Here is a 27,308-nt window from a genome sequence, read left to right on the forward strand (position 1 = left end):
AAATATGGGTCCTTTTCACCACTTCATACCTGCACTTATTTTTTTTTAAAAATGAGTGAATTTAAGTTATTTTACTCACAGTCAACACAGGGACACAGTGTATAGAACTTCCCTACAGAAGGTTACAGTCCATATGAATGTGCAGTTAACTGTGGAGTCAATTCAGGAGTACATTTGATATCTCATTGTATATGCAACTGTATGTGCCAGAGAGTACAATAAATAAACATGTCTATTAGCTGAAAAATAATGGTTTTGATACTTTTTTTCTACACGCACGCACACACACAAACAAATACGAATAGGATTTTAACACTGAAACATAATCTTTCAGCCAGCAGCTGAAAACACAGCAGGTAATGGCAATACTTATCATATTTACCGAGTGATTTTCTTCATTTGCGACGCAGGAAATGTCAACAAACTGTTCTCAAAAAGGCTGAGTCCGAGGATGTTTCTTCCTCTTTCACACACACACACACACACACATTCCTCCACCCCCCCCAAACCCCACTCCCTCCCCATCCATAATGAACGTTGAAGAGAATGAAATCAGAAATCAGAAGAAGATAACATAGGTCCTTTCAATCATTCCATCGTGTTGTCCAGTGAATTAAACATGAGCCCAAGATTAACTGCGACAGTTTGCTCGCACAGGAGCCCGGGAGGTAGAATGCAAAACATGAGCGCTGTCAAGTCGTGGGTTCACGATGCACTTCCACCCAACGGGCTGTGCAAACAGCTACTTCCGCGTTACATCACCGACCGCCCAAAAGGGGAGATTGCACGAGGGAGGGAGGGAGGGAGGGAGGGAGGGAGAAATGGGGGGAAACATTCAAAAACTCGCTTAATAATAAAAATCCTTGCATTTGATACAGCGCCTTTATCCACGCCGTCGAGACGTCTCACAGCGCTTCACAGGATACACCGTGTGACTGCGTGTATTTTGTAATCGAACGCTGCAGCCAGCTTGCACGCGGTAATGTCCCGCAGAGAGACGCGGAGGGAGTGACCCATTTTATTTGGGTCCCCGCCTTCAAGAAACTGCTGTGGATTTGGTTTGCGGAGGACTGGGCATTAACGGTGGCTTAGCGCACCATCCTTTCAACTACAAAACGCAGTTACTTCACTTTGCAGTAAATCCTGTGAAGCGCTTCGAGACGTGCTCCCCACGTGAAAAGCGCTGGTGTCAAAACACAAGGATTGTTGGCGCGGTATTAAGTGTTATGGTTTCACCTCTGTGCCATTGGATTCAGCCCCTCCTACGCTGACTCTTTTCTGGCTGGAAGGCGAAATAAATCTGTGAGGATAAAATAAATAAAACTCTGGAGCTGGCCTACCCAAGTTATTTAGGCCATAAATCGGCACAAAACCTATTCTAAATGACTAAATCGATCAGGCGATTGCAATTCAATGATCTTTACTATTAGCTGAAAGCACCACAGGTCTGAGCAGCCTCAGTAATGAAATCTCGGCTCCGGGTAATTTCAAAATCTATCATTTTTGGAGTCCGAACTGTCAGCTGTGGATCTAACAACAAAGATAAGTTCTCTGACTTCACGTCTCCATCGTGGATCTCGTCCCACAGCTCGGATGCTGTCAACGAATTCAGATCTACTGCTCCCTAATCAGCGCCAATGAAACAAAAGATAACAATAATAATAATCCTTGCATTTGATACGGTGCCTTATCCCATCTTCGAGACGTCTCAAAGCGCTTCACAGGATATACTTTAAAGCGAATTGACTGCATATTTTGTGGGCGAAACGCAGCAGAATGGACTCATAGTTGGACGATTTAGTTGGCGAAATCAGGACAGGAGTTAGTTTGTAAACCACTTGAGTTTTGCTTCCACATTTTTTCTATAGACGCCCCCACTCCGAAGAGAATATAACCTGGGAATCATTACCAGCGATCCAGTAGAGGTCTCTAAAGATCTATAACTTTTGGACGGGATAGTTGCAGTACGTGGCTTCCGTTGATGTAAAATGTATCGCTGTAAACCTCGGGCTATGGATTTCATAATAAAGAACAGTCTTAGCTTCAACCAGGCAAGATGGCTGAATGGTTTGAGGGGTTGGGGGCTTCATTGAACCAAAGGTTACTGCTGCGAGTTCTCTTTCCTCACCTGTAAAACTCACACGTCTGGTTCCCGAACATCACGTTGACATTACTGCCAGCCCCGAGGTTCTTGCCCGAGATAGTCACCATTGTTCCTCCAGACTCTGGACCTCGTCTTGGGATCAGGTCTCCTAGAGAGGGCCTCTGTCAAAGGGAGGAGCGAGAGAGAAAGAGAGGGACAGAGAGAGAGAGAGAGAGAGAGAGAGACAGAGAGGGAGAGAAGAGAAAGAGAGAGAGGGAGGGAGAGAAGAGAAAGAGAGAGAGAGAGAGTGAGAGAGAAAACACGAGTACAAATTAATAAAGGGAACCAGAGAAAGAGCCACCCAAAAAAAAACAGACGGCAATTACCGATCACACGGCTACTTGATACTGAGGCACTTGGTTTTAAGATTCGTGTAATTAAATAACGACACAGAGTTCCTTGGGTTACATTTATTAACTTTGCTTTCTCTGCTTCCCCAAGGGCCCTGGTTGGTTGGGAATCTACATCTCTCTGAAGGCTGTCACCTTTGAAGGTTTAAACAGAATATCTTCAATGCTGTTGGCCTCTCTTTCATTCGTAACTTCAGGCTGCATTAACTAACTAGATTTGATTCCGCATTATGCAGTGGGTTTTTCTCGTTGCCTGTATTTCAGAGACCACCTGGGAAGCCCGTGGGCCTGTGTTATCTCTCTCTGGAAAATAACAAAAAGCAATAAGCAAACAAATAGATCCTGGCATCTTCTCTGCCCTGGGCAATGGACCACATCAGTATGTGTTTAAGGTCTCCAATCTTTTCCCTTGAAATTTGACTGACAGGCTGGGTTAAAAAAAAGGAACAATAATAATAATAATAATAATGTGTATCCTAAAAAAAAATCAACAGCAAAAGAATAAATAAAGAGGCCAGCTGATAGCGCAAGCAGTGGGGAAAACGGGATGAAAACAAAAAAGGATTTTCAAAGATTCAGGACGTCTTTTCATTCCACTCCGTCTCGATGTGGTGCCAGAAGCCGAGCCCTTGAACCACACCAGTCGGAATTCGAGCTGTTTATTTCCTGTGGGTTCCCTTCCAAGCTCTGAACCTCGAATTGATTCGCCAAATACTTCTTAAATGAGTCAAAAATGCTTTCCGACTTGTGAGAAAACCGCATTCAATACGGAGGGGAGGGAGGAGACATTACCTGAAGATATGTGGCATGATGTGTGGGGTGGGGGGGAAGGGAGTTGGGGAGCTCCCGTCGTGAACAACCCAACCTCGGGACTTTCATAATTCTGACGATAATTATCCTTGCACTTGATGTAGGGTTGTTCACGACAGGAGCATGTCTCAAAACCCTTCGCAGGAGGGAATGTAAAGGGGAGTGACTGCGTATTTTTTTGGGCGAGCGTAGCAGCCAATTTGCGCACAGCAACGTCCCGCAAACAGTGACATACGAGCGACCGCACTTTATTTGGAGTGAAACGGCCGGTCCTCGTGAGGGGAAAATGTCTCTGACGCAATACACGTGTCGTTAAATGCAGCAAATTGCGTTGGAAAAATGAAGGCTCGTTGCTTCCGACAGTCGGGCGGACGGCTTCCGAAAGGGAAAAGCGTTGGCAACTGGTCATTGAGTGAGCTGCTTTCTCAAGGCTGACTTACCACAAAGGTGTACAGCTGAGTTGACTTGGTCATGAACTCTGGCTTGCACTCGCCGACGCAGAGCTGTATGGAGCCGGATTCTTTGTCTGGTCTCGCCTCGCCCATCTCACACACGATCCTAGCCAGAGAAAAGGGTGGAAATGAGAGCGCAGCATTGGAACATATGTCAGCTTTGAGCACTTACTCGTGCATCTGCTGTGGAGCGTCTGCTTTTCTAACGTTGCCCTGACATCTTCGACTGAAATAAATGAACGTTTTCCTGGCAGTTACCGGGACAGATTAAGCTGCTGTCAGCACTCCTGCGCGATTAATACATTGTCCCCTAAAGCAAATGGCACACAACAAATTTCAATTACACCCCCACCACCCCCCCCCACCCCGCCCCCCCACACACAAGCCCAACCATAAAAGAGCTGAGATTCGACTCACTGAGGAAAAGGGGGAATGTGGACCGTTTTTATCGTGCGGTCATTTCGTGCAATGAAAGAACAGCAAACTGAAGGAGTCATCCGAGTTGCAATGAAACAACATCCCTGTCCCCTCATCGCACAAGCCAAAATCACTTTGAAAATCACCTGATACAGTTGAAATCACTTTGAAATCACGGGATTCCCGTGTCAAAGATCACTCATTTGATCACAAGTCGAAATCACGTTGAAAACACATGATCCGCCCAATAGAAATAATAATAATAATAATGCTTGGCATTTGATATAGCGCCTTCGAGACGTCTCAAAGCGCTTCACAGAATATACTGCAAAGAGAACTGACTGTATACTTTCTTGGGCGAAATCACCTGATCATGTTAAAATCACGTGTGCCCTCAAATTAAAATCCCTCTGAAATGCACGTGATGGGAAGCAAACCAAGAGCTATCCAAACGGCCAAGGAAAATGTACAGTCTGTTTCTTCACTTTTCAGTATATTCGCTGACTTTGATGATTTGGGAATTTCTCCCGGGATCGGAGGTGGCCCCATGACCGGAGAATCATCCCTTTTCCTTCTTCAGAATCCTTAAAAGGAACATTCTATGTTTACAAAAAGTTTTACCTTCATTGTTTTGCATTCGACACGGCACCTATAATTCTCAGGTTGCCCCAAAGAGCTTCATGGGATTTTTACTGAGAAGTAAAGCGCAGTGGCTGGATTTATAGGCCAATGCGGCAGCCCATTTTCACACAGCAACGTCTTACAAACAGCCGTGAAATAAATGGCCAGTTTTATCGGTATCCTTTCAAGAACAGAACAAATACGATTTGGCAAAAATCCAATGAAGTTTTTAAGTTAATGAAATGGGATTAACGGACAGGCAGATAAATTGAAGCCGAATACTTTTGAAAACAGCTCAGTTCTGACGAGATGATGATGTAACCTGCGAACGAGGCTGGGTGGCCAATATTGCCTCCGATGCTACATCCCCCCCCACACCCCCCCCCCCCCAGTACAAACCCAAACCACACCAAGCCACTGCCTTCAGGGGATAATAATGCATGGATTTGGAAGCTGCCGTGTCCAATATCATTAACAAACACTGAAACAATGCAGCAATGAAATGCCAATGAGCTGGTTTTGTCATTGCCCAAGGCCACTGAGCAAACAAATTGAAACGTTCCCTCACCTATAGCCTGGCCTTGCCCTTTCAACTGCTACGCATCATGTAACAATGTCCCATGGAGAATGGGTATTGAGCTTGCACTAGACCAACCCTAGCTTTCTTCTGACGTCTGCAAATCCCATTTAGTCTTAAGTCTTTAAAGCCATTCAGTCTTAAGCTTTAAGAGTCCTGTAGCTCAGTGGTTAGAGCACTCGCTTTGAAGCGAGAGACCTGAGTTCAATTCCAGGCAGAGGGCGAAACCTTGGGCAAGTTTCCTTACTCCACACAGAGACTAATAATAATCCCTCCAAAACAAAAACAATAATAAATTGGTCATTTTCAATCCACGACTGTTTGTGGGACATTGCTGTGCGCAATTGGCTGCCGCGTTCGCCCACAAATATACAGTCAATTCACTTTACAGTGTGTTCTGTGAAGCGCTTTGGGACGTCCTCCCACACCTGAAAAGCGCAATATCAAATGTAAGGATTATTATTAGCATTATTATTAAGATTGCGCAGAGTATTGGAACATTTTTTCCACCGTTTTTCTGCAACTCGTATATAACTATAATAAAAAAAAATCAAATTGAGATTGAATTTAAAAAAGTTGCACAGTCCTGCGCACTTTCTGCTGCTGTGCACCACAGAGTTTTCTCTTCTGCAAGTGGTCAAAGTGTACCTGGAGAAATACGTCTCCTGAGTTAATTCTGGAATAGCTGCCTGGACTCCAGCTTTCTTGCCTTCTGGATAATAACTAATGCGCTGCCTAACTATGCTGGACAATAACGGTGAGCCATGCATTATTGTCAGGCAATCTCAAAGTTAGCGTAGGGTCCAGCAGAGATTACTGTGGTTGATGGCACCAAATGATGCCAATCTGATAGGTTCATCTCGTTCATTAAACAGCTTGAACACTTTAGATAGCAGTCTGGCACGGGACCAACGCTTTTCCAAAGGTCATTGTGTAAAAGTATCAATTGGATGTTCAGTCTGGCAGTTTGCTGACAGCTTTAATTTTACACAAAGGTTATAAATCTTTTGAGACAATAATGCACTTCAGAATATCAAACAATAACAACAATAATAATCCCTGCATTTGATACGGTGTCTTATCCCATCATTGAGACGTCTCAAAGCCTCTTCGCGGAACATACTGTAAAGCGAATTGACTGTATATTTTGTGGGTGAAACGCGGCAGCCGATTGCCCACAGCAGCGTCCCCACGAACAGTCACCGATTGAGTGATAGCATTCGTTTATTTTTATTTTTTGGGAGGGATTATTACCCCCGGAAATGCGATCTGCCAATTGCCTAACCATCGGGTTCCTGCGTACTGCTGGGCAAACAGAGGCGCGCGGAGTAAGGACACCCGCCTTAGGATTTGCCCTGTGAATACCATGAAAAAGGGAAGGAATTCTTAACAATAGTCCACTTGTTTGGGCTGATGCTTTCACTCGCAGGGCTCCGCAACTCAACTGCCATTGATTTGGTGCGGGCGGGTTTCAGTCTCATTCCCAGGAAAAAGGCTCGGGGGCTCCCCTTTTTGCAAAAAGAAATGCAAATGTGCTGCTTGAATCACGTTGCACAAATCCTCAGCGACAGTCTCCCCGGGGCTGACGGCTAACAATCAATAGCGTGCACCCAATTTCAATTCAGCTAATCGTGCGGAGCAATCGGGGGCTTCTGAATGGCCTCTGATAAGCTCGGAATCCAGCCTTGCAGCCCAGAACACAGGATATTCGCCAGCTTCCAAACCCTGACGCTATCTCCAATTCCTTTTTAGCAATTAGCTTTTTTTTTTCTGTAGCGGCAAAAGCAAAATGATCATACTATTAGGACGTCTTTTCTCTCTCCCCCTCTCTCCGATTTAGCGTTTCTCTCTCTCTCTCTCGCTCTCTCGCTCTCGACACAAGCACAATTTCTCGGCTCAAAGGGCAAGTGTATGATCTGCCCCCCAGCTCTCTCTTGTCATACGATGCCATCGCTGGCCTTGGAGATGAGACTTTGGTCCAGTTTTTGTCCAGAGTCTGGAAGGGACTTACTGTTCGGCAATGATGTACCCGTCTAACAAGGGGATGCACTGCACGCCAGCCACACGCACGTTGTTTGCGATGTCCAGGAAATCCAGGCCCAGATTCTCGCCACGGATGGTCACCTGTGTCCCCCCTTCCTGCGGACCCGATGTGGGAATCACCTGGGGGGGGGGGCGGGGAGGTGGAGGGGAGAGCAAAGTGCAGCCGATAATTAAAACCAATCACATCGAGCGGGAGAACAAATTCATTCACTGGAGATTTTCGGTCGTTGCTAATATTAATAATAATCCTTGCGTTTGATACAGCGCCTCGTCACATCTTTCCAGACGTCTCAAAGCGCTTCACAGAATATAACGTAAAGTGAATTGACTGTATATTTTGTGGGCGAAACGCGGCAGCCAATTGCGCACAGCAGCGTCCCCACAAACAGTCGTGGACTGAGTGACCAAATTATTTTGGTTTTTTAAACTATTCAGTGAAAACAATGCTACTTCCTCATGCACTTTTGTTTACAAAAAAGGCACTTAGATTAAAAGAGAGAGCAAAAGACGGAATGTGAGAGAGAGAGAGAGAGAGAGAGAGAGTGAGAGAGAGAGAGTGAAAGAGAGAGACGGCAGCAAAGATGGTGAAAGGGGTGAAAAAATTCCAGGTATTTTTCTAGCGACGCATTCACAGATCAGTTCCTTCAGGAGAGCTTAGCGTAAGACTTGTGATGCTGGTGGCTTTGCTCTGATAAATAACGCAGAGATAACCTATTGTGCTTTAATTTGCTGCAATGCTAGCGTTCTGCTTATCCACACTGTCGAACCGACCGTTGCCAAGCAACAGGAATGCACACGCAAAAAAATTACAACCGAGATACCAGCGATCGCTGAACTAAAAATAAGAGTCAGCAGTTAGCCTTCGGGAACTCTCCCAAGTGCTTCATTAATTGCATTGTAAAGAAAGAGAATCTTTGTGGGTGTGGGGGGGGGGGGGGGGGGGGGGGCGGTTAAAGACCCCCTCTTCCGACATTAAAACACTTTAACAACGGGAACTTTCTTTAACGTTGCAATTAAGGCTTTAGGAAATAAAGAGCAAAGCCTCCGGAGAGGAATTCGATTTGTTTATTTCGGGAGGATGCTGAGAGTGCTCAACGATCCTTGCGTTTGATGTCGTGCATTTCGCTCCGGGGGGAGAGGGGGTGGTGGAAGACGTCTCAAACGTGCTTCGCGGGATTTACTGAAAAGTGCGGTGACTTGTCTCTTTTTGTGCAGGCGAACACAGTCACTACACTTTACAGAATGACTCTGAAGCGCTTTGAGAATTTTGACGTGCTAAGGCTCTACATCAAATGCAAGGATAGTTATTACTATTATTATTATTATTTTTGGTGCATTTTCCAATCTGCATAGTTTATTATTATTTATTATAGTTTATTATTGCCAGGAGTAGCAATAAGTTAAAGTGCAACAAGGTGATGTCACGGAAAATGTAGTTTTACTCGACAAGAACGGCGAAAAGAAACAAAAACGTCTCAGAGAAACATTTTGTCAAAGTGACACGGGATTTTAACGTATTAAACTGAGATTTCCCTTGAAAGAAATCTCTCGCTCCCTTTTGGGTGGTCTAATGATACTTTGTCCTCCTTCTCTTCACCGAATTTCAAGTGTTTTAGCATTGACGCCTTACTTCACTCTTCTGAATTACTTACTCTTCGCTCAACTGACTAATTAAGTGCACTGAGGAAGTTCTGTAACCGGTGGGAGATTTTCGGCCCAATTACGTGGCTAGCTGTTAAAGAATCTCTGACTAATCTGATAAAAAAGGCCATTAATTTGACTCCTCTGCTCTGTGGCCAATACTTTGAATGTTCATCGGATCCTTTGATGCCACACAAGCCAAAGGAAAGCTTTTCACCTGTAAAACAGCAGCCTGGGAAAAGAGAAGCAAATTGGAGAGTGGAAAGAGCCACTTGTCAAAGTACCTGGAAATAAAGGAAATGAAGAGATGAAAGGGAGAGCGAGAGCTCTGGGAAGCAGAACGCGTGGGGCTTCTGAGTGGAGTATTCTGTGGTGGATTTCTCTGCGGCTCACCTCCTCATTGTTCAGATGACGGCATTTGCAGATATGTTTTTCGGGGTCACAATTGCAGGATGTGCTATTATTCCACGTAAGAACCTCAAACAGTGGAGAGGATTCTTACAGTCAGTCGGCTTTCCCTGGCTTGAATTGCCCCAGAACAATCCAGATCTCAATTATTACCCGGACTCCTAACCAGAAGTCCAATCTTCTAGTGCTCAAACCCTTCCATTATCTTGGACCTTAAAAGCCCTTGTTAGCTGCCAAAATCCATCAACGTTTCATTCCACAGAAATATTCTGATAGTGTTTATACCGTTCAATACTGCGGAGACAGAGATACCGACTGCGAGGAATTGAGTGGTGAGCCCTGAATGAGATCACACAGTCTCAAATTTCCACTGGTACAATAATGCGATCGCACTGTAAACAAACATCTGTTCGAAACATGCACAGTGTTCATGGCCACTCGGAAACAACAATAAATAATAATCCTTGTCACGAACAGGGTCTAACATTGCAAAAATCGATGTTGAAAACTGGAGATCTGTTACAAACTCCAAAGCGTTGGTATTAGCTTGCGACTGAGATGAAATATCAGATTGGTGAATAAAATAGTTGGGACTTTTGCTCTATTGACCTAGCTGTTTCGAGGAAATATTTGCTTTCAGCACAGTAGAAGGAAATGTGGCCCATTGTGTCATTGAAGTGGAATCATTAATTCAGCCAATGAATTGGATATTTATTTTTAGGCATCTTGTCCAAGATACTGTCCCTCAGCCCAGGTCATTGTGCTGCATAAGTTGGTGCTTTCCCCCTTCCAGTTGAATCTCAATTATCTGCCAATTTTAATTGTCCACCAGAGCATTCCCCTCCGTCATAGTGGATAATCAAGGTTCAACCGTACAATTGGAATTGGCCAAGGGAAGGTAAATGATAGTCAGTTATTATTATTAATAATAACAATGCTTGCATTTGATATAGCACCTTTCCACACCTTCGAGACGTCTCAAAGCGCTTCACAGGATATACAGTGAAGTCAATTGACTGTATATTTTGTCGGCGAAACACGGCGTGGGTCGTGGGTTGAGTGACCAAATTGTTGTCATTATTATTGCTATTATTTTTATTTATTTATTTTGAAGGGATTGTTACCCCCGGAAAATATCAGTGCACTGAACTTGAGGAACTCGTGGCTCAAAACCTCAATCTACAATCACAACAGAACCATCTGCAACTTCATATTTTAATACCTTTTGTTTTTGTTCTGAGGGAGAACACAAATGGCAAAGCATACACATTTGTTTTTAAACAAGGAACATTTTTCTTCAGACTCGAATTAAATGCTGCAATAATGTCACGCACAAATCCTCCTATATCGTGCACAAATTTTCCTATAGAGGCCAAACCAATTATTCTTCGCTCAATCTGATAATTAAGCCNTTTTTTTTGTCAAGCGAGTCCCGGTTTCAGGAGGAAGGAGGATAAAATAGACTTCCAGTCGGGGTTGACATGCACCTGCTGTTAAGTAACTCGGAGCAGTACATCACCCTGACAGATTACTTTAACGAGCTACAGCATTCAGTCAAATATGCCCCCCCCCCCTATCCTTTCCACCCCCCTGCAAAAAAAAAACCTCCACAGGTTCATTATGCTTTTTAAATGTACCCTTTGGATGACATGGCTAATAGTTTGACAATACCACTGCTCAATTTATGCAGCGGGTTCTCTGAGCTATGAGTAAATTGTTGCTGAAGTCAGCAGGAATGCCAAGACATCCATCCAACCACACAGCGCCTCTCTGAGCTGCCAACACATTCCCGGTCTATTCACTGCCGCTGAAGCAACCAGACCCTCCCTCATTGCAGTCATTTCCACTGGTGGTTACTTGCATGAATGTTAACAACCCCTTATAAACTCCTAGTTTGGCTACAGAATACATCATCACTACAGATTACAATATATGCTGTGAAGGGCTCTGAGATGTCCTCCTGACATGAAAGGCACTGTATCAAAACGCACTAATTAATGCCTCTTTTCTTGGCAGACATACAGGATGTGATAGGATATGTAGTTAATGGGGGAGGGGAACAATTAGTTTATTGTTTCCTGAGAGCAAACTTCAGCCTGTGCTGTGCAAACAAATCTTCAATCGGAGTAAACTTAAAAAAGAGTTTTCTAAAAACGTTTTTCTGACAAATAACTTCTGACGGGCTCTTGTGAGTTATTAAGTACAGCATTTCTTGTTGGCAAAGTAGGTTCTGCATCCTGGATCCTCAACAAACATCCTCAACGCCCAATAACATCAGCACACTCACAGCTCGTCTGATCTACAATACGTTATTCATTGAGAAGCGTTGCCTCTAATAATAATAATCATTGCATTTGATACAGCGCCTTACCACGTCCTCGAGACGTCTAAAAGCGCTTCACAGAATATACGTTAAAGTGAGTTGACTGTATATTTTGTGGGCAAAACGCGGCAGTCAATTTTTCACAGCAGCGTCCCACAAACAGTCGTGGATTGAGTGACCACATTTATTTATTATTTTTTTGAAGGAATTATTAGCCCCAGAAAAGCAATCCGTCAATCGACTAACAACCAGGTTCCTACTTACTGCTCGGTAAACAGAGGCGTGTGGAGTAAGGAAACCTGCCCAAGGTTTCGCCCTGCCCGGGAATCAAACCCAGGTCTCTCGCTTGCGAGGCGAGTGCTCTAACCACTGAGCTACAGGATTCCACTGCAGCGACTGGCATAAAAGCGGCAAAGCGAGAGATGTAAAAAGTTCACAAATTTGTTTTGCCTGTCATCGCAATAGATAAGGGAGCTTGTTCTGTGAGCAGCTGCGGGAGAAGTTCATTGGTGATGTGTATTGTTATTAGAAAGGTGTTCATAATCATTTGAGGGATGAGGGCTGTTCCTCACTGACAAGTATATCTGCATGGCAATCAAATGCCGCAGCCTTTCTGTTTTAGTTCCTTTATTCTCCGGCCCGGATCGTTTTATTAGAAAAACACATTCTTGCAGATGTTGGACGATGGGGGGGAAAAAAATAAAACAGCTTCTTGCTTTGCAAAGTGCAGGCAAAAAGCCGGATGTAAAATGGAAGTGAAAGATGTTACTTTTATCCGTCCATATATCAACTCCACTGAATACACTGTGTCACCAGACAAGATAAGGTTGGCATTATCCACTGTGTTGGAATAACCACTGACGCATGTCAGCTGAAGGGTTGAATTGTTCTGTGCATTTGAAGTACAGTAAAATCTCACTCACATCCGTTGCATCAGTTGGGACCGTATTTTTAATATGACGTGTGCAAAGTACGTTATGAGTTATGTCGAACTTGCATAGAATTTTAACTCGAACAGATCGATAACTTGGATGATTATATGGTTTCTAGAGATCAGACTTATGTAAGTTTTACTATCGTAGAAACACGAACATTTCTTAACAGAAGCAGCAATGCGTGTCTGCACCGAGCAAGGGCTGAGTATTCTAAAGCCGAGCCACCCACCAATGTTTTCCGATTGCTAACCGTGGGCCAATCTGATAAGATCGCACACACAATGCAATTTTATCGCTTGTGTTTCTCTTTAAAATAAATAAAACTTTCCAGTTTGAACATAAAAACGCAGAGGTTTGAGGATTCGATTCCTTCCACCAACGTGGCCTGCAACGTCAAACCGTATTTACAACATGACTTTGCCTGAAAACAAATGTTGGGTGAAGGCTATTATGGAAACAATCTGTGTTTATATCACAATCTGTTTGGAGCAACTTAATGTCAGGCCCACAAAGTTGATTGCATTTCTTGCAGTCCATCACTGGCAAAAAAAAATCTGTTTTATTCGTTCAATAACGAATGACAAATTGTAGCAGATTAATACACTCCAATGACACTCTAGTGCAGTGCTGAGGGTGCGTTGCCTTGTCAAGAGCTACCGTTCTTGCGATGAGACGTTAAACCAAGGTTCTGCCTCCTGTTGAGGTGGACGTTAAAGAAATCGTGGCACTATTTGAAGAGAAAAGGGAGTTCCTATATCAATGTCCTGGACAACAAACCCACACATAAAATTGGTCGTCACTCGCTTGATGGCTGTAGTACGGGACACTCCTGTGCCCAAATTAGATGCTGCATTTGTCTAGAGAATGCTGAATGACTGCATTTTACAGTGGAATCCTGTGAAGCGCTTTTGAGATGCTTTGACCGGGTGACAGAGCGCTGTATCAAATGCAAGGATTATGATGTTATTACTGTAAACCTGGAGTAGAAACCACAGGGCCAATAAATGAATTCTCTGCGTCACCACGGAGGAATTTTGAAGCAGACAATAATGGCCCGAGGTACAGACTCGTTCACCTCCTCGGCTCTGCTCTCGTATCTGTCTCCATTATTTCCCCCAGTCTGACTCCACGCCACGCTTGGAAATGAACCAGACCTTTTGGTATTCGCAGTCGAAAAAAAAAAATCCTCTTACTGGCCCCCACGGCACTTTGCAAACAACTAGTTTGGCAGCCCTGGGAAGCAGTTACTCAAAAATGTACCTCTCCCTTTTTTTGGCCTGTTAGCAATAAACTCAAATAGCTAGATACAGTTACAGAATATTGTTCCCTAATAATAAACTGGGACGTGCCAAATCACAGTTGTTTGTTTGTTGTAAGGAGGAGCCGTGGGCGATTTTTTACTTCTGACCAAAAAAGATCCCGATCGCGGCACCGATTTTTTTTGCGTATCTTTAATGAAAAAAAAAGGCATTTTAACAGCTTACTGATAAACACCGTATCTTTTTGCCAAGTGCTTTGAACTGCTCACAGCTGTGCTGTGGGAATGCTTGTGGTTTAGCGAGCGCATAGTACTGCAACTGCTCTCCAGATGGTTAGCGATGCATTTTGCCTTCGAAAGCTACTTCACTGAGATCAGGTCGGCCTTCGAACGGGGTCCCTGGCTGGTGGATCAACACCACACACAGAGCGCAGACCATCAGCTCAAGGTCCAGATGTGGGGCTTGAACCAACAACCTTCCGACTCACAGGCGAGAGTGCTACCAACTGACTTCGCTCCTGCTGTGTTGCCATCAAGGCCAAGAAAGCGAAAACGGCTGAATAATAATAATAATAATAATCCTTGCAATTGATATGGCGCCTTATCACGTCGTCGATACGTCTCAAAGCGCTTCACAGAATATATCGTAAAGTGTAGTGACTGTGTATTCAGTGGGCAAAGCTCAGCAGCCGATTGCGCACAGCAGTATCCCACAAATGGCTGTGGATTGAATGACCATTTATTTTTGGAGGGATTATTATCCCCGGAGAGTGATCCGCCAATCGACTAACAACCGGGTTCCTTGGTAAGCAGAGGCATATGGAGTAAGGTAACTTGCCTAAGGTTTCACCCCGCCTGGGAATCAAACCTGGGACCTCTCGCTTGCGAGGCGAGTGCTCTAACCGCTATGCTACAGGGCTCCACAAAGGGAAACTAAGGCCACACAGTTGAGAGGAACACGCGATGTGGCAATTGAGTGTCGAGCTTGAAAAAAAGGCCCTTTGCGCAAAAAATTAAAGCTAATGAGGCACGGAATTTAATCACCTGACATCATATCATTCATGCTGGATAAAAGCAAAGATACTTCAAACTTTTTGTGTGTTTTGGGAGCAGGATAACAGGAAGAACTTTTGCTGTCTTTTCCGGCCATAAACGATGTGTTTTGAGCACCACTCGTGTTTAGTTTAATAACCTTGATCAATCTCGCCTCTGACGAGACTGGCATATGCAGATGCACAGCTTCAGTTGCACACTTACGGAGACAGCAGTAAAAATGGATTGCTTTACGGCTTTCTGGAGACGTGCTGTTCATAATTTAGGGATGTGTCAATAGCTAGGTGGGTGGGGGTGTGGGGGGGAAAACTGCGTTGGGTAGCCATGACTGTGTGTTTTAAAGGTTCCTCGTTCTATATTAATTAGTGTTGCGGCTGAAACGCTAATTGCAATGAATCTTCTCATTTGTGCTGCAATTAATTTTTCCAATAACCAAACGGGCAACCTATTTTGTTTTTGCAAATTGGTGCTGCCGTCTCCCATTAAAATTCAATCATCTCCCCACCCCCACCCCCACCACCGTACAGTTTAAACGCGTTCATTTTCGTCCACCAAAATTGCAGGCTGCCACTTTCATTGCCCCGCTCGAAATTCCACGGCATTACCCGTTGATTGGAATTGGCTGTCGTGTTTGACGCGCAAAATGCACAGTCACTCCACTTTCCAATATATTCTGTGAAGCGTCTTGAGACGTCCGAACGACCTGATAAGGCGCTATGTCAAGTGCAAGGATTATTATTAGTAGTAATGATTTGTAATGTCTCGTATCAATGCCTGAAATACATTTGACTGGAAATATAAATGAGAGCAAACTCTTGGAATGTGATATTATGACTTACAAAAAGATCAGTCTGTCTTGAGCTCTCGGGAATCTCCTGTATTTCATATGAACATGTCACGGATGATTATTTTGTTGTGATTTCAGAGAAATAAAACGAGGAAAACTGAGATGGATAGACATGCTCTCCACTCGTGCTCTCCAATTAATGCAATGTAACCGATCAACTGATTTATACGGGGACAGCTGGTCAACGCACGGGGGAGACCGGGTTTCTAATTGATTTACCGAGGATAGCTTGTCCATGCTGTGAGTGATGGGTGTGTTTTCACGAGTGTGAGAGACTCATAATTCACAGGGAGAGCCACAGGTGCAGTTGAGTTATGACCGTCTTTCGCACGGGCGAAAGCGTGCCCAGACCTCGCTGTGACTGACTAGATGTAGCCTTGCTCTGCGGGAGACAAGGTTCCCTCAAGCCTCGAGCCTGCTTTGAAACCCGCTCCAGATTACGCCGTGCAGCTGCTAAGTATTCAGAGCCAGGATGCATTTTGGTACACCAACGCACATTGTATAAGCTCAAATAAGAAGCTCAATCACAATCACGCAGAAAGACAGCAAGCTGCCAACCAAGATCTTCCTTTCACTCCGTGGCTGTTCTGTGGGGATGTCTCTGTGCGCAAATTGGCTGCCGCATTCGCCCACAGAAACACAGTCATTGCACTTGATTGCATATCCTGTGAAGGGCTTTGGGACATCCTCTGGACGTGAAAGGTACTGTATCGAGTGTAAGGGTTCTTGTTATTACTATCATGCATGCCGGTATCACAGAGGCTAAAGGTGTACTTTTATCTCAGGAAGCAGAACAGGTTGTACACGAGTTGAAACAAACCAAATCAATGGGAGTTTCCGCGGTTTGCTCTCTTCCCCTGCAGCAACTAATGCATGGTCATTAGAAGTCTTTCTCTGTTACCGTTTCTACGGTGGCTTAAAGCACGGTGATGGGTTGCCGCATGTGTCAACACAAAACACAGTGGCTTCGGAGAGCAGCTTGGGGGAACCTGGCAAAGTGTTCTTCAGTTCACTTGGTTCACCATCCAACGATGCTACAACACGAGACAATGCTGCTGATTTGAGCTGCAGTACAGGAGAGTGCAACAGTTCCTCTGTCAATTTACGGCAAGTAATTCTCCAGCAAGAACACGAGCGCAGCGCAAACACACACGAGAGCAAAGCAAAAACCCTACGATAATCAACACCTTCATGTAAATCTTGCAGCATCCATCTACTCCAACTCGCAAGACATCAGGAGAAACGGAATGTGCCATTGCTAATTCTTTATTAAAAACGCATCAATTTCTGACAGCAACGTACATGCGGTGTAGCATGCGAGTACCAGGACGATAGAAAGTAAACTAGCTGGACCTTGGTCTTCCTTTGTCGAGAAATTCTCTTCACCCCATCCTGATCCCAACCCCCAGCTCGGGTCCAAATCCCTGACTGCCCTCCTGATGTGAAAGGTGCTGAACAAATGTAATATTTTTTGTTGTTTTTCTTGTTGTTCCTGTGTCCCTACATTTTAGCTTTCTAACCCATTTCTTTGCGTTATCCATTAGAGCAGAATTATCACACAATAGGACACTGAATGCATGAGTAAAAGCTCCCACAGAGTAAAAGCTATCGCACTAACAGCAGTGCGTTCTGCATGTTTATTTCCTAATTCACAATCTCCGACCCGGACGCAAGCAACGCTTTCAGCTGCTTTTTCTATGTGAACGAACTCAAGGTTAAATGGAAGAACCGTCTATTTATCCTTTGGACCTTTAAAGAGCGGGAATAAGTGTGTGTGTGTATGTGGGAGTGTTCAGCGGGGTGGGGGGAGAAACTAGATTACAAATGATTTCAAGATCAGCAATGACTGTTGCCCTAACTAATTGATCTACGCTTAAAGTGCGGAAAGTGAGGATACTCTGGTACGATTGCTTCTCCGCTCCGAGGTGGGTTAGCAGATGCAAAGCGGAGCTCTGTGCACCTACTGTCACAAGTATAGGATCCACCGCACTAGGCTCCTGCTGGGCACACGCTAATGGCTGGAAGATTTTACGGCTCAGTCAGTCAGTGGTTGCCAATCGATAGCAAATAGAATAGCAGCGCAGGAGGCTAAGTGGGAGAAGGTAGCGAACTATGGTTTTGAGGAAGAGAATGCGATACTATCCCCTCTCTCGCAGCTGCCAGCTTATACTCAACTCGCGAAACCCAGTGCTCCAGGTACTTCCAGACAGTGGGGAGAACTATTCGGTACGTTCAAGGTTGCGCACACGTAAAAGAGTGCTCCGAGTTTTGAAGGAAGCTAGTGCTATAATAACAATAATAACCCTTGCATTTGATATAGCGCTTTGTCATGCCTTCGAGGCGTCTCAAAGGGCTTCACAGGATAAAATGTAAAGTGAATTGACTGTGTATTTTGTGGGCGAAACGGGGCAGCCAATTTAGAGTCAATCTTCATGGGACACGCACTGGACTCTTGCAGCACTAGCTGTTAAGAAGACTGCCACACAAATGCTCCTTCTCGGTTGGACTCATTCTTCGTTCAATCTCAACAGAGGTGGTGTGACTGCAATAAGATTAATCATCTCTGTCCTATGCCTTTCGCACTACATCTACTTTTGCTTTGGGATGAGCAAAAAACAAACAAACACACACACAGGACAAGGAGATGGCCGGAGTCAAATGTGACTGGTGCAAGAGAAAAAACTCAATAAGAGTCTACCGCTCAGAGGTGACTTCGGTTACTTTGACACTTGAGAGATCAGATTGGCACTAAGGAGCTTTTTACTGCAAATGCTGGCACCAACGCAAATAAGGTGATTGGCTGCTGAGTGAGTAAGTGTTGGACAAGCTGGTCAAATAAATGATGGATTAAGGAACTGGGTGTGAGAGAGAGCGAGAGAGGGTGAGAGTGAGAAAGAGAGAGGGGGGAGTGAGAGAAAGAGAGGGAGAGAGAGAGAGAAAGGAAACCTACATGGAGGGGTCTCTTTATTTTATGCATATTTGAGCCCAGTTATGGCTTTGATGTCTATTATGAAACTGGGCTCTTCAGAGATGTTCCTGTTCCTGGTAGCATGCTCATCAATAAAGATTGCTTGCGGCAAACATCTGCACAATCACAACACACGTAACGCATTTCAGCCAGATGTGGACGGGTGAGTGAGTGAGCGAGCGAGTGATTGAGTGAGTGAGCGAGCGAGTGAGTGAGCGAGCAGGGAGTTTCTTAACGTTGGAATGATTCCCTAGTTACTGTTAACAAAATGTTCTTGGGACTGTGACTGCTTTGTTTCGGATTTGCCATCTCGCTGCTTGGAACATTTTGTCCGAACCTGGCACATTCCCAAATCAGTGCCTCGTGGAGGTAAGACTAAGGCCAGCCAACGCTGAGACGTCTAACACCCTGCTCCGAACAATCAGTTTGCAAAGGGATTGCCACGTTGTGTTGTCGCGTCGAGGCCGGGAAAGAAACAGTTTTGTTGCTGCTACGTTTTTGCAGCGAGGCGCACGAGATAAGGGAGAGATACGATATAAGACGGCAATAATTTGCTCATGAGAGATGGATTAATACACCTGCCCCGGGTGTGATGATAAGACAGTTACTTTGGGTCGGGTTTCTCACACTGCGCTTACATAATGAGACAATCAATTTGGGATTAATTAGATTTTCCACTCTGAACAATGTTTAATTAAAGTTTGTGCACTGGAGCAGAATATATGGCACCAATGCATGCTGGCATTCACAATCAATGTCTTATCGGACAAGGTTACTAACGTATAGGCCAGCGACTGAAAAATTCCATCAGACAATGTTTTGGCTTAACCCCCAGGTTGTCAGGCCAAAGCCAAACTGGCAATCGTTAACGAACTAAACTCCTGTCGTGCTATATTTGTGATTTGTGAATGGTTTGTTCTCTATATTCAGCTGTTGCATTTGCCCTGTTTCCACCTGAATGACTTTGTGAGGCGCAATGATGGGGTAAGCGAAATGGAAAACATGGAAAAAGGCAAAGGAAAAAAAGGATATTCTAAATGGACAACGAGAAGGCTTTGTCAAGTGGAATGTGTGTGGGGAAGCCACTGGGCTTTGTATATTTTATTTGCTCAATAAAAAAAAATCCTGGCGTTTGATATAGCACCATATCATATCATCGAAATGTCTGGAAGTGCTTCACAAGCTTTACTTTAAAGTGCACTGACTGTGAGTTTCTAGACAATCTGTACAGAATGTCTCACGAACAGCCATGAGATAAATCTGCAATTTTATTTGGGGGATTGTTGGCCAGGACGCTGGGGGAAACTCTCTTTTTTTTTGAATAGTGCCATTGGATTTTTAACGTCCACCTCCACAGGCAGGAAAGGATCTCGGATTAACGCCTTATCTGAAGGACAGCAGCTCCGATTACGAGCTAAAAGACCTGACGTGGCGCTTGAACCCAGAACCTTCTGACCCATAGGCGAGAGTGCTATCAACTGAGCCAGGCTGACATGTAAATTCAACTCGTGTTATTCAACAAAATCATCAGTAAAAGGCATTAACTCGTATATTTTCCTCCGAACCACAAGGTCAGCAGGAGTTGCACATTTCTCTGCCCATAGTAAACCACTGTTCAGCAGCCCCCCACCCCTCCTCTGCCTCTCCCCCATTATAAAGCACAGGACGGAGCAAAGCATCATCGCTGGCTGGGTTTTGCTTACCTCAGTGATACGGGGATTGCTGCACTTCACGTTCTTGCTGGACAGGTCTAACCAGTGGCTGGATGCCGCGGGCAATGTTGCCTCAGGGTACACCTGCTCTCTCCACTGCACCAGCCGCACTCGAACTTCTGATCGGCTTTCAGGCAGAGGCCACAGCTCTCTCTCAGCGCCGCACACTTGTACAGGTGAACTGGAGGCAGAGGAGGACGAGAGTGAAGTCCCGGCATTTTAAAGGGTTATAAACTCAATGCTTATCCACACTACAACACCGCCTCCACCCCCCACCCTCCCCCACACATCCCCAACCCCAACTGCACTGTATACCTCGGTGTTAAACTTGGAAAACAAACACCAGAAGCCAATGGTTTTAAATGAGCAGATTACGGTGGAGCCCCGTGGTAAGGCAATCCATAATAATCCCTACTGATGCTGCCATGATTCACGGGTGCAGACAGAGATGGATCGCTCGGCCGGTCTTCGGAACGCCAGGCGGCGCATGGGAAGCGAGGTCGGCGATGGCGTGGAGTTGGCCCGCAGCTACGTGATGGCAGTGAGTCGGCCATTTCGGCTTTCCCACGACACCGCGGGTTTGGAGGCGCTGAATGCGCTCGTTTTGCATTCTTTGGGTGAATAAATGTCAGGGGTTCACACCTAGAGGAGAGCCCCACGTGAACAACCAAGGGTTTGGACTGGTTTCTCAGCCGGAACAGGTATGATGAGGAGGACAGGTATCAAGCTTTTCCATTGCTCTTCTCGTAGAGCTGTTAAGTTTCCGTCCCAAAGAGAGAGCGAGAGAGAGGGAGAGAGGTTAAACAGAACTGACGACCATATGTCACGCTGTGTTTCGGGCAAACACTGCCTGTTATCCCAATCTTGGATACGGTTATATAAAAAAAATGATCGGGGCAGGTGACAAGAAGAATCAATTCAGGGAAAAACAAACCTGCCACAGGTGACACGGTTTAGCCGTCCGTCAAAAACTTCTCAGTGACAAAGGTGGTGTGAGACTAGAGAGGTATTACAGCAAAGCGCCACGAACATTAATCTTCCTTTCACGCACCATCTGCTACTACAATTCCAGAAGTCATGGAAATTGAGACTTTATTTTGCCGCTCCATTATAACCCTAAAAACATGTGAATGATTTTGTCTGAAATAATTAGCCCTTCCTTATTTTGATGAATTATTCTGTGAGGCGTAATTAGATTTATAATGCTGATACTCAGAATAATCTTTGCATTTCATTGAGCCCCTTTACCACGTGGTCGAGACTTCTCCAAATGCTTCATAGGATGTACTGTAACGTGGATTGACTGTGTATTTTGTGGGCGAAACGCAGCAGCCAGTTGCATACAGTGGTGTCCCACAAACATCCATGGAAGTGAGTGGCTAATTTTATGTGGGGGATTGACGGCCAGAACACCACGGGATCTTTAACATCCACCTGAACAGGCATATGGGACCTCGGTTTAACCTCTCGTACGAAGGACGGCACCTCCGACAATGCAACACTCTCCCCCACCCCAGCACTGCAATGGAGTGTCAGCTTGGACTGTTCGATTCCAAGTCCTGACCTGGGGCTTGAACCCACAACCTTCTGACTCAGGGAGATGAGAGCGCCACCATTGCGCCAGACGGAAGCAGAAGCCTGTGAAGTGAAGTGATGCACCTTTTTGTTCCTCTGTATTGTACTACAGAAACTCCAGGCAGCCTGTAGAGCTGACATTTGGGTCATTCCTGATATCAGGATGTCATTACATATTTTGTCTACAAAATACACAGGCAGTGAATCCTGTGAAGCACTTCGGGCTGTCATCCTGACATGAAAGGCACTGTAACAAGCGTAAGGATTATTATTATATTATTACCTTCCCTCCCTCGCCCGGACCCCCTAAGATCACTAATGCCATAAGTGACATGAGGAGGAGCAGGAGGAACTGTAATAAGCAGAAGATTCAGAGCTCCTTTGGCGAAACATATGCAAATTGTGTGGATAAACAAGGCTGTATTCCGTGCGATGTAATTTGGAGGCAGTGAGTAGAAATGATAACAGCCTTTGAAGTGCAATTTAAAAAAAAATAACATTTTTGATACAAGTAAAACGGGGAACTCAGTCTACGAGATAGGAAATGAATATTTTACAAGGTGCACAATCTCCAAGACTGAGTCTATCTCCTTAGGATTGAAAGCTCACAGCACAATGCAATTTACATTTAGACAGCGCCTTTCACTTCGGGAGAACATCTCAAAATGCTTGACAGTGTTTGTTTGTGGGCCCGAGCTGAGGGTGGAAGGCCTGGGGGTGGGGTTTGGTGGATGGGGGCGTGTGGGAAAAGAGGGGAAAAAGGTAAGTTTTTAGTAAGGGAGGGGACCAAGGGGAGGGAAGAAGTGAGTTGGAGGGAGTTAATGTTCCAGAGCGCGGGGACAGAATAGCTCAAAACCCTCCCACCCATGGTGAGGAAGAATAGCAGGGGGACATGAGTGGCGGGATCAGCCAAGTCGCTGTGATTGAAGGAGGTCGTGGAGGTAGGGTGGGGCGAGACCGTGGGGGGTTTTGAACCAGACAGTGAGGATTTTGAACTCGATCCACTGGAAGAATAGGGAGCCAGTGGAGTTGAGCAAGGATGGGGGGTGATGGGCTTGGGGAATCTTCAGGCTATCGCAAGCTTCAGGTCTTTAGTGAGTTCCCACCCCAAACCCCCCCCACCCACAAACCAAGCCAACTTTAACAGGTCTGCCTTACGCAGCTTGTACCTTTGATGTCTGCCGGATTGTCGATGATGAAATTTCCATTCCACACCACGGAGAATTCAACGGGGAGGTCGCTGACTTCCATTCCATCGTACAGGTACTGGAATAGGGATTGATTGTTCCGCAAGTTAGAAAACAAAACAAGTCACACGCATCGGACCGAAACACAGCAAAGTCACGGAAACGTTCTGAAGTGTAAGCGGGGAAGGGGACGCACAGTGCACAGAAGCGCGATGGTGAGACATGCATAGAATCAGAGAATCCTACAGCACAGAAGGGAAGCCACTCGGCCCACTCAATTCACGACTGTTTGTGGGACGCTGCCGGGCGCAATTGACTGCTGCGTTTCGCCCACAAACTGTACAGTCAATTCACTTTACAGTATATCCTGTGAAGCGCTTTGAGACGTCTCGAAGACGCGATGAGGCGCTATATCAAATGCGAGGAGTATTATTATTATTTTTATTATGATTATCATCGTGCCTGTGCCAGCTTTTTGAAAGAGCTATTCAATTAGTCCCATTCCTCCCCACTCTTTCCCCATAGCCTTGCAATTTTTTTTTCTTTTCCAGTAAATATCCAATAGCCTTATGAAAGTTATTATCGAATCTGCTTCCACTATCCTTTCAGGCAGTGCATTCCAGATCGTAACAACTCTGGTTCTTTCGTTTTTTTGTGTTGCGTTCTCTGTGAGGGGGACGTCAGACCTTAATAATATTTTTTATTTATGTATATATATTTTAAAATATGTATTTTGAAGGATGGTTAGGATATCGCCTGCAATTGTGATGGTTGCGGCACGTCAAATGCACGACGGACCCAGTGAATGCCACGTGTTTAAAGCTGGGAAAAGAACCGATTAAATTAGAGCAGCTAAACCCTATCCCTTCAAAGACGAAATAAAATATTGAAATAAAATCCGCTGCCTGCAGTAACAGAACATGGGACTTTCAGACCAGACTGGATCAGAGCTTTGATTGCGATCTGAACCAGCCTGCCCTCGAGAAGATGGGCTTCACCAGCTCCACATTGAGAATCCAACTCGGGGCGAGAGCAGTCAATGGGATCTGTGCCATCAAACTACATTTCTGTCCCATCAAAGTTCTCCTCTGGCGATCAACCACAGAAGAGGTTTGATTACAGGGTGGCCTCTATTAACTCGGCCAACTGCAAACAAGGACAAACCTGCGACTGTACTCAAGTTCAGGTGTTGGGGGGAAAAAAAATTGTCCGGAACACATTGGTATCCAGTGAGTGAGACTCTCACGGAGTTCAGTTCAGCCGTGAATGCCCTGAAGACTGACAGCGGCTGATAAGAGCCTTTCGTTTCTCTTATCTATTAGAGCTGAATTATTACCTTCAGTGGCCCCTGTCACCTCACCCCCAGCGCACAGCCACCCCGCCACCCTCCTTCCCTGCTGTGGAACAACACACACACGTAGGGCAAAGCTAGTTTAACCCATGATAAGGATTCCATTTCGGAACCAGTCATGTCAGCGCCCTTGTATAATTACACACCTCGCTGCCACTCCAATACCTTGATGAAGTGGCCTTCAGGCTTTTGAACGTCTGTATCCCTTGCTTTGTACACTTGTAAGGCTCTAGCCTTTCCAGGCCTGGACCTTTCAAAGCATATGAGTTTGTCAGTTCGGGCCACAATCGATTTGTACCCGAACAAGGTCAAGCATACCGTCCATTGACTTACTTAAAAGCCCAGTCTGAACCACCGTTTCTGATCAGCTGCCTTCTTAATCCCTGTGCCTCACCTGTGGTGACTATTTTCAGGCACGTTTAAAAGCCACTTTGACAAACGTGTTCGAACACCCTGCCAGGCCCTTGGCGCGAAGGAAGTTAAACCCTGAACATTATAATAATAATAATAATAATAATCCTTATTATACCGTGCGTCTCGGTAATAACAATAAAAATAACCCTTGCATTTGATATAGCGCTTTTCACATCTTCTCGACGTCTCAAAGCGCTTCACCGAATAGACTGTAAAGTGAATTGACCGTATATTTGTGGGCAGTAACTGACTGGTTGCAACCTGGAGCCAGAGACATGGAACAGTGGATGTGATCTTAGCTCGTTCTTCACGAGCTGAAGACGTGAGCTGCCTCACACATATTGGACACAAACAGCCATCGTGGCTGTTGATCTCTCTGACAGGAAGAACTAAGAAAACAAAGCCTAGGAAAATAATACGACGAACCATTATCCGATTAGTTTTTCATAATGGAACAAAAGGCTTAACTGCCACCTGATTATTTTTTTTGAAAACACTGCCGTGAGCTGATTTCAAATCGCAATCAATATCACGGGCTGTCAATCATGGGAACCCGGTTGTTAGTCGAATGGCGGATCGCTTTTCCGGGGGTAAGAATCCGTTCAAAAAAAATAATTGGAAAAAAACTAATAATTTTTTGGTCGCTCAATCCAAGACTGTTGGTGGGACACTGCTTGTCAATCATAGCTCCATTTTTCTTGACTGCTGAGAGCTAACTCCAGATCAACTCAATCTGATCCAGGCAGGGAAATGTATCACAGGGATTTACACAGGTTTTGGGACTCCGAATCGTGGAATGCAGCGCTGTCTAATTATCTGTCCTAAATAAAGTCAATCAACTGGCAGTTTACCCGAATGACACAACGCATATCACTGAGTCTTTTATCAGATCTCCTCCATAAGTAAGTTCAGGTTTTTCCTATCGTGCACTGGCGCATTTCTCCATGAATGGACAAACAGGTGCAAATATTTGTCCATTGGTTTCTTTTAACGTGAAGGTTGCAGGAATCCCAATTTAAGCAAAGGAACTGTGGCCAAAGTAGTCATTGATTTATCAGCGTACAAGTGTAGTCGTAAAACAGAAATCGATGTTCTGCTCTGTGCCAGTCTGAGTTTCGTGCAACGGAATCGAATGTTACTTATTAAAAAAAACTTTCTGATGGGAAGAGTTTTCTGAAAAGTAATCCCACCATCACCACAGGTGGTCCTGACCCATTACTACAAGATTTAAGTCGTACTTCAGCCGTGCAGGTAGCAGAGATATTTCGGTAGTTGTTTGTATCACAAGATAACATCGGCGTAAAGGAAAAATGCAACCAACTTTCGCTTATCTCTTCGTACTAAAAACGCAATACAGCCACGATAGAGTAAGCTCCTCTAAGCTGGTAATAAATAGCTTCCAAACTTTGATTAGGCATTTCAATTTGCTGTCCCAACAGTGAGTCAGTTTAGTAGCTGTTTATTGCTTTCTACATTGCCAGACGGCTAGACTTTATCACTCAGTCGATCTTTGTGGTTGATCCAATTTGTAAAGAGAGCGAGCGATTCCAGTCCAGATATCACCCCACGGGGGGAAGCTCGAAGAGGAAGGTCTACAGGCTCGAGCTGAAGATGGGGAAGGAAGGAAAGAAGAAAGGGGTGAGGCGGAGGGATAGATAGAGGGGGAGTGTTCCAGAGACCGAGGCTAACTTACCGAACCGTTCTGACACTGAACGCTGGAGCTGTTAAACCTCAGAGCTGGCACTCGGTGGATCACTCCCTGTATATCAAGGACACACTCGTAGCCTCTTTGCCCGGACTGTGGTTGTGGCAGGTTCCGTGCCTTCAACGTGATCGGTTTCACCTCTCCGACCGGGATCAGAATCTCTTCCGACGGGATGAGTTGGGGGCAATCCTGAAACGCGGACAAACAAATGAGCGGCGATGGTTCGGGCTGACAAGCGTGTTCGCTGACTCGGGATGGAGTAACCATGGATATACAGTTTTACTATCGAGGCTTTCGTCCTCTGTGAGCATTGGTGAAGGTTTCAGCATCGCTGCCTGGTGTGCGCTGCATTAATGAGGACCCTCTATCTTTGCCTCTGTGACAGCTATGCTGCAGGGGATCCAGTTCATGGCAAAAGGCTAGATGAGAATGCGCAGCCTGCATTTTTGTCCCCTAATAATAAGTAAATTTGCTCTTTTAACATAACTGAGGAATATTTTTATTTGTTGGTAAGATAG

General features: G+C 45.1%; 1 protein-coding gene across 1 annotated transcript in view; it reads right to left on the bottom strand.

Annotated features, from left to right (window-relative positions):
• Positions 1-27,308, bottom strand: part of LOC103182525 (plexin-A2) — a 192,229-nt gene that overhangs the window by 42,409 nt on the left and 122,512 nt on the right. Inside the window, 7 exon segments of the mRNA XM_007899589.2 lie at positions 2,129-2,265; positions 3,744-3,861; positions 7,382-7,533; positions 20,550-20,614; positions 20,617-20,739; positions 23,303-23,399; positions 26,779-26,979. Of these exon segments, the coding sequence (XP_007897780.2) occupies positions 2,129-2,265; positions 3,744-3,861; positions 7,382-7,533; positions 20,550-20,614; positions 20,617-20,739; positions 23,303-23,399; positions 26,779-26,979 (893 nt within the window).

Source organism: Callorhinchus milii, unplaced genomic scaffold (assembly GCF_018977255.1).
Source record: "Callorhinchus milii isolate IMCB2004 unplaced genomic scaffold, IMCB_Cmil_1.0 Scaffold19, whole genome shotgun sequence".
In the NCBI taxonomy this organism is placed as follows: Eukaryota; Metazoa; Chordata; class Chondrichthyes; order Chimaeriformes; family Callorhinchidae; genus Callorhinchus; species Callorhinchus milii.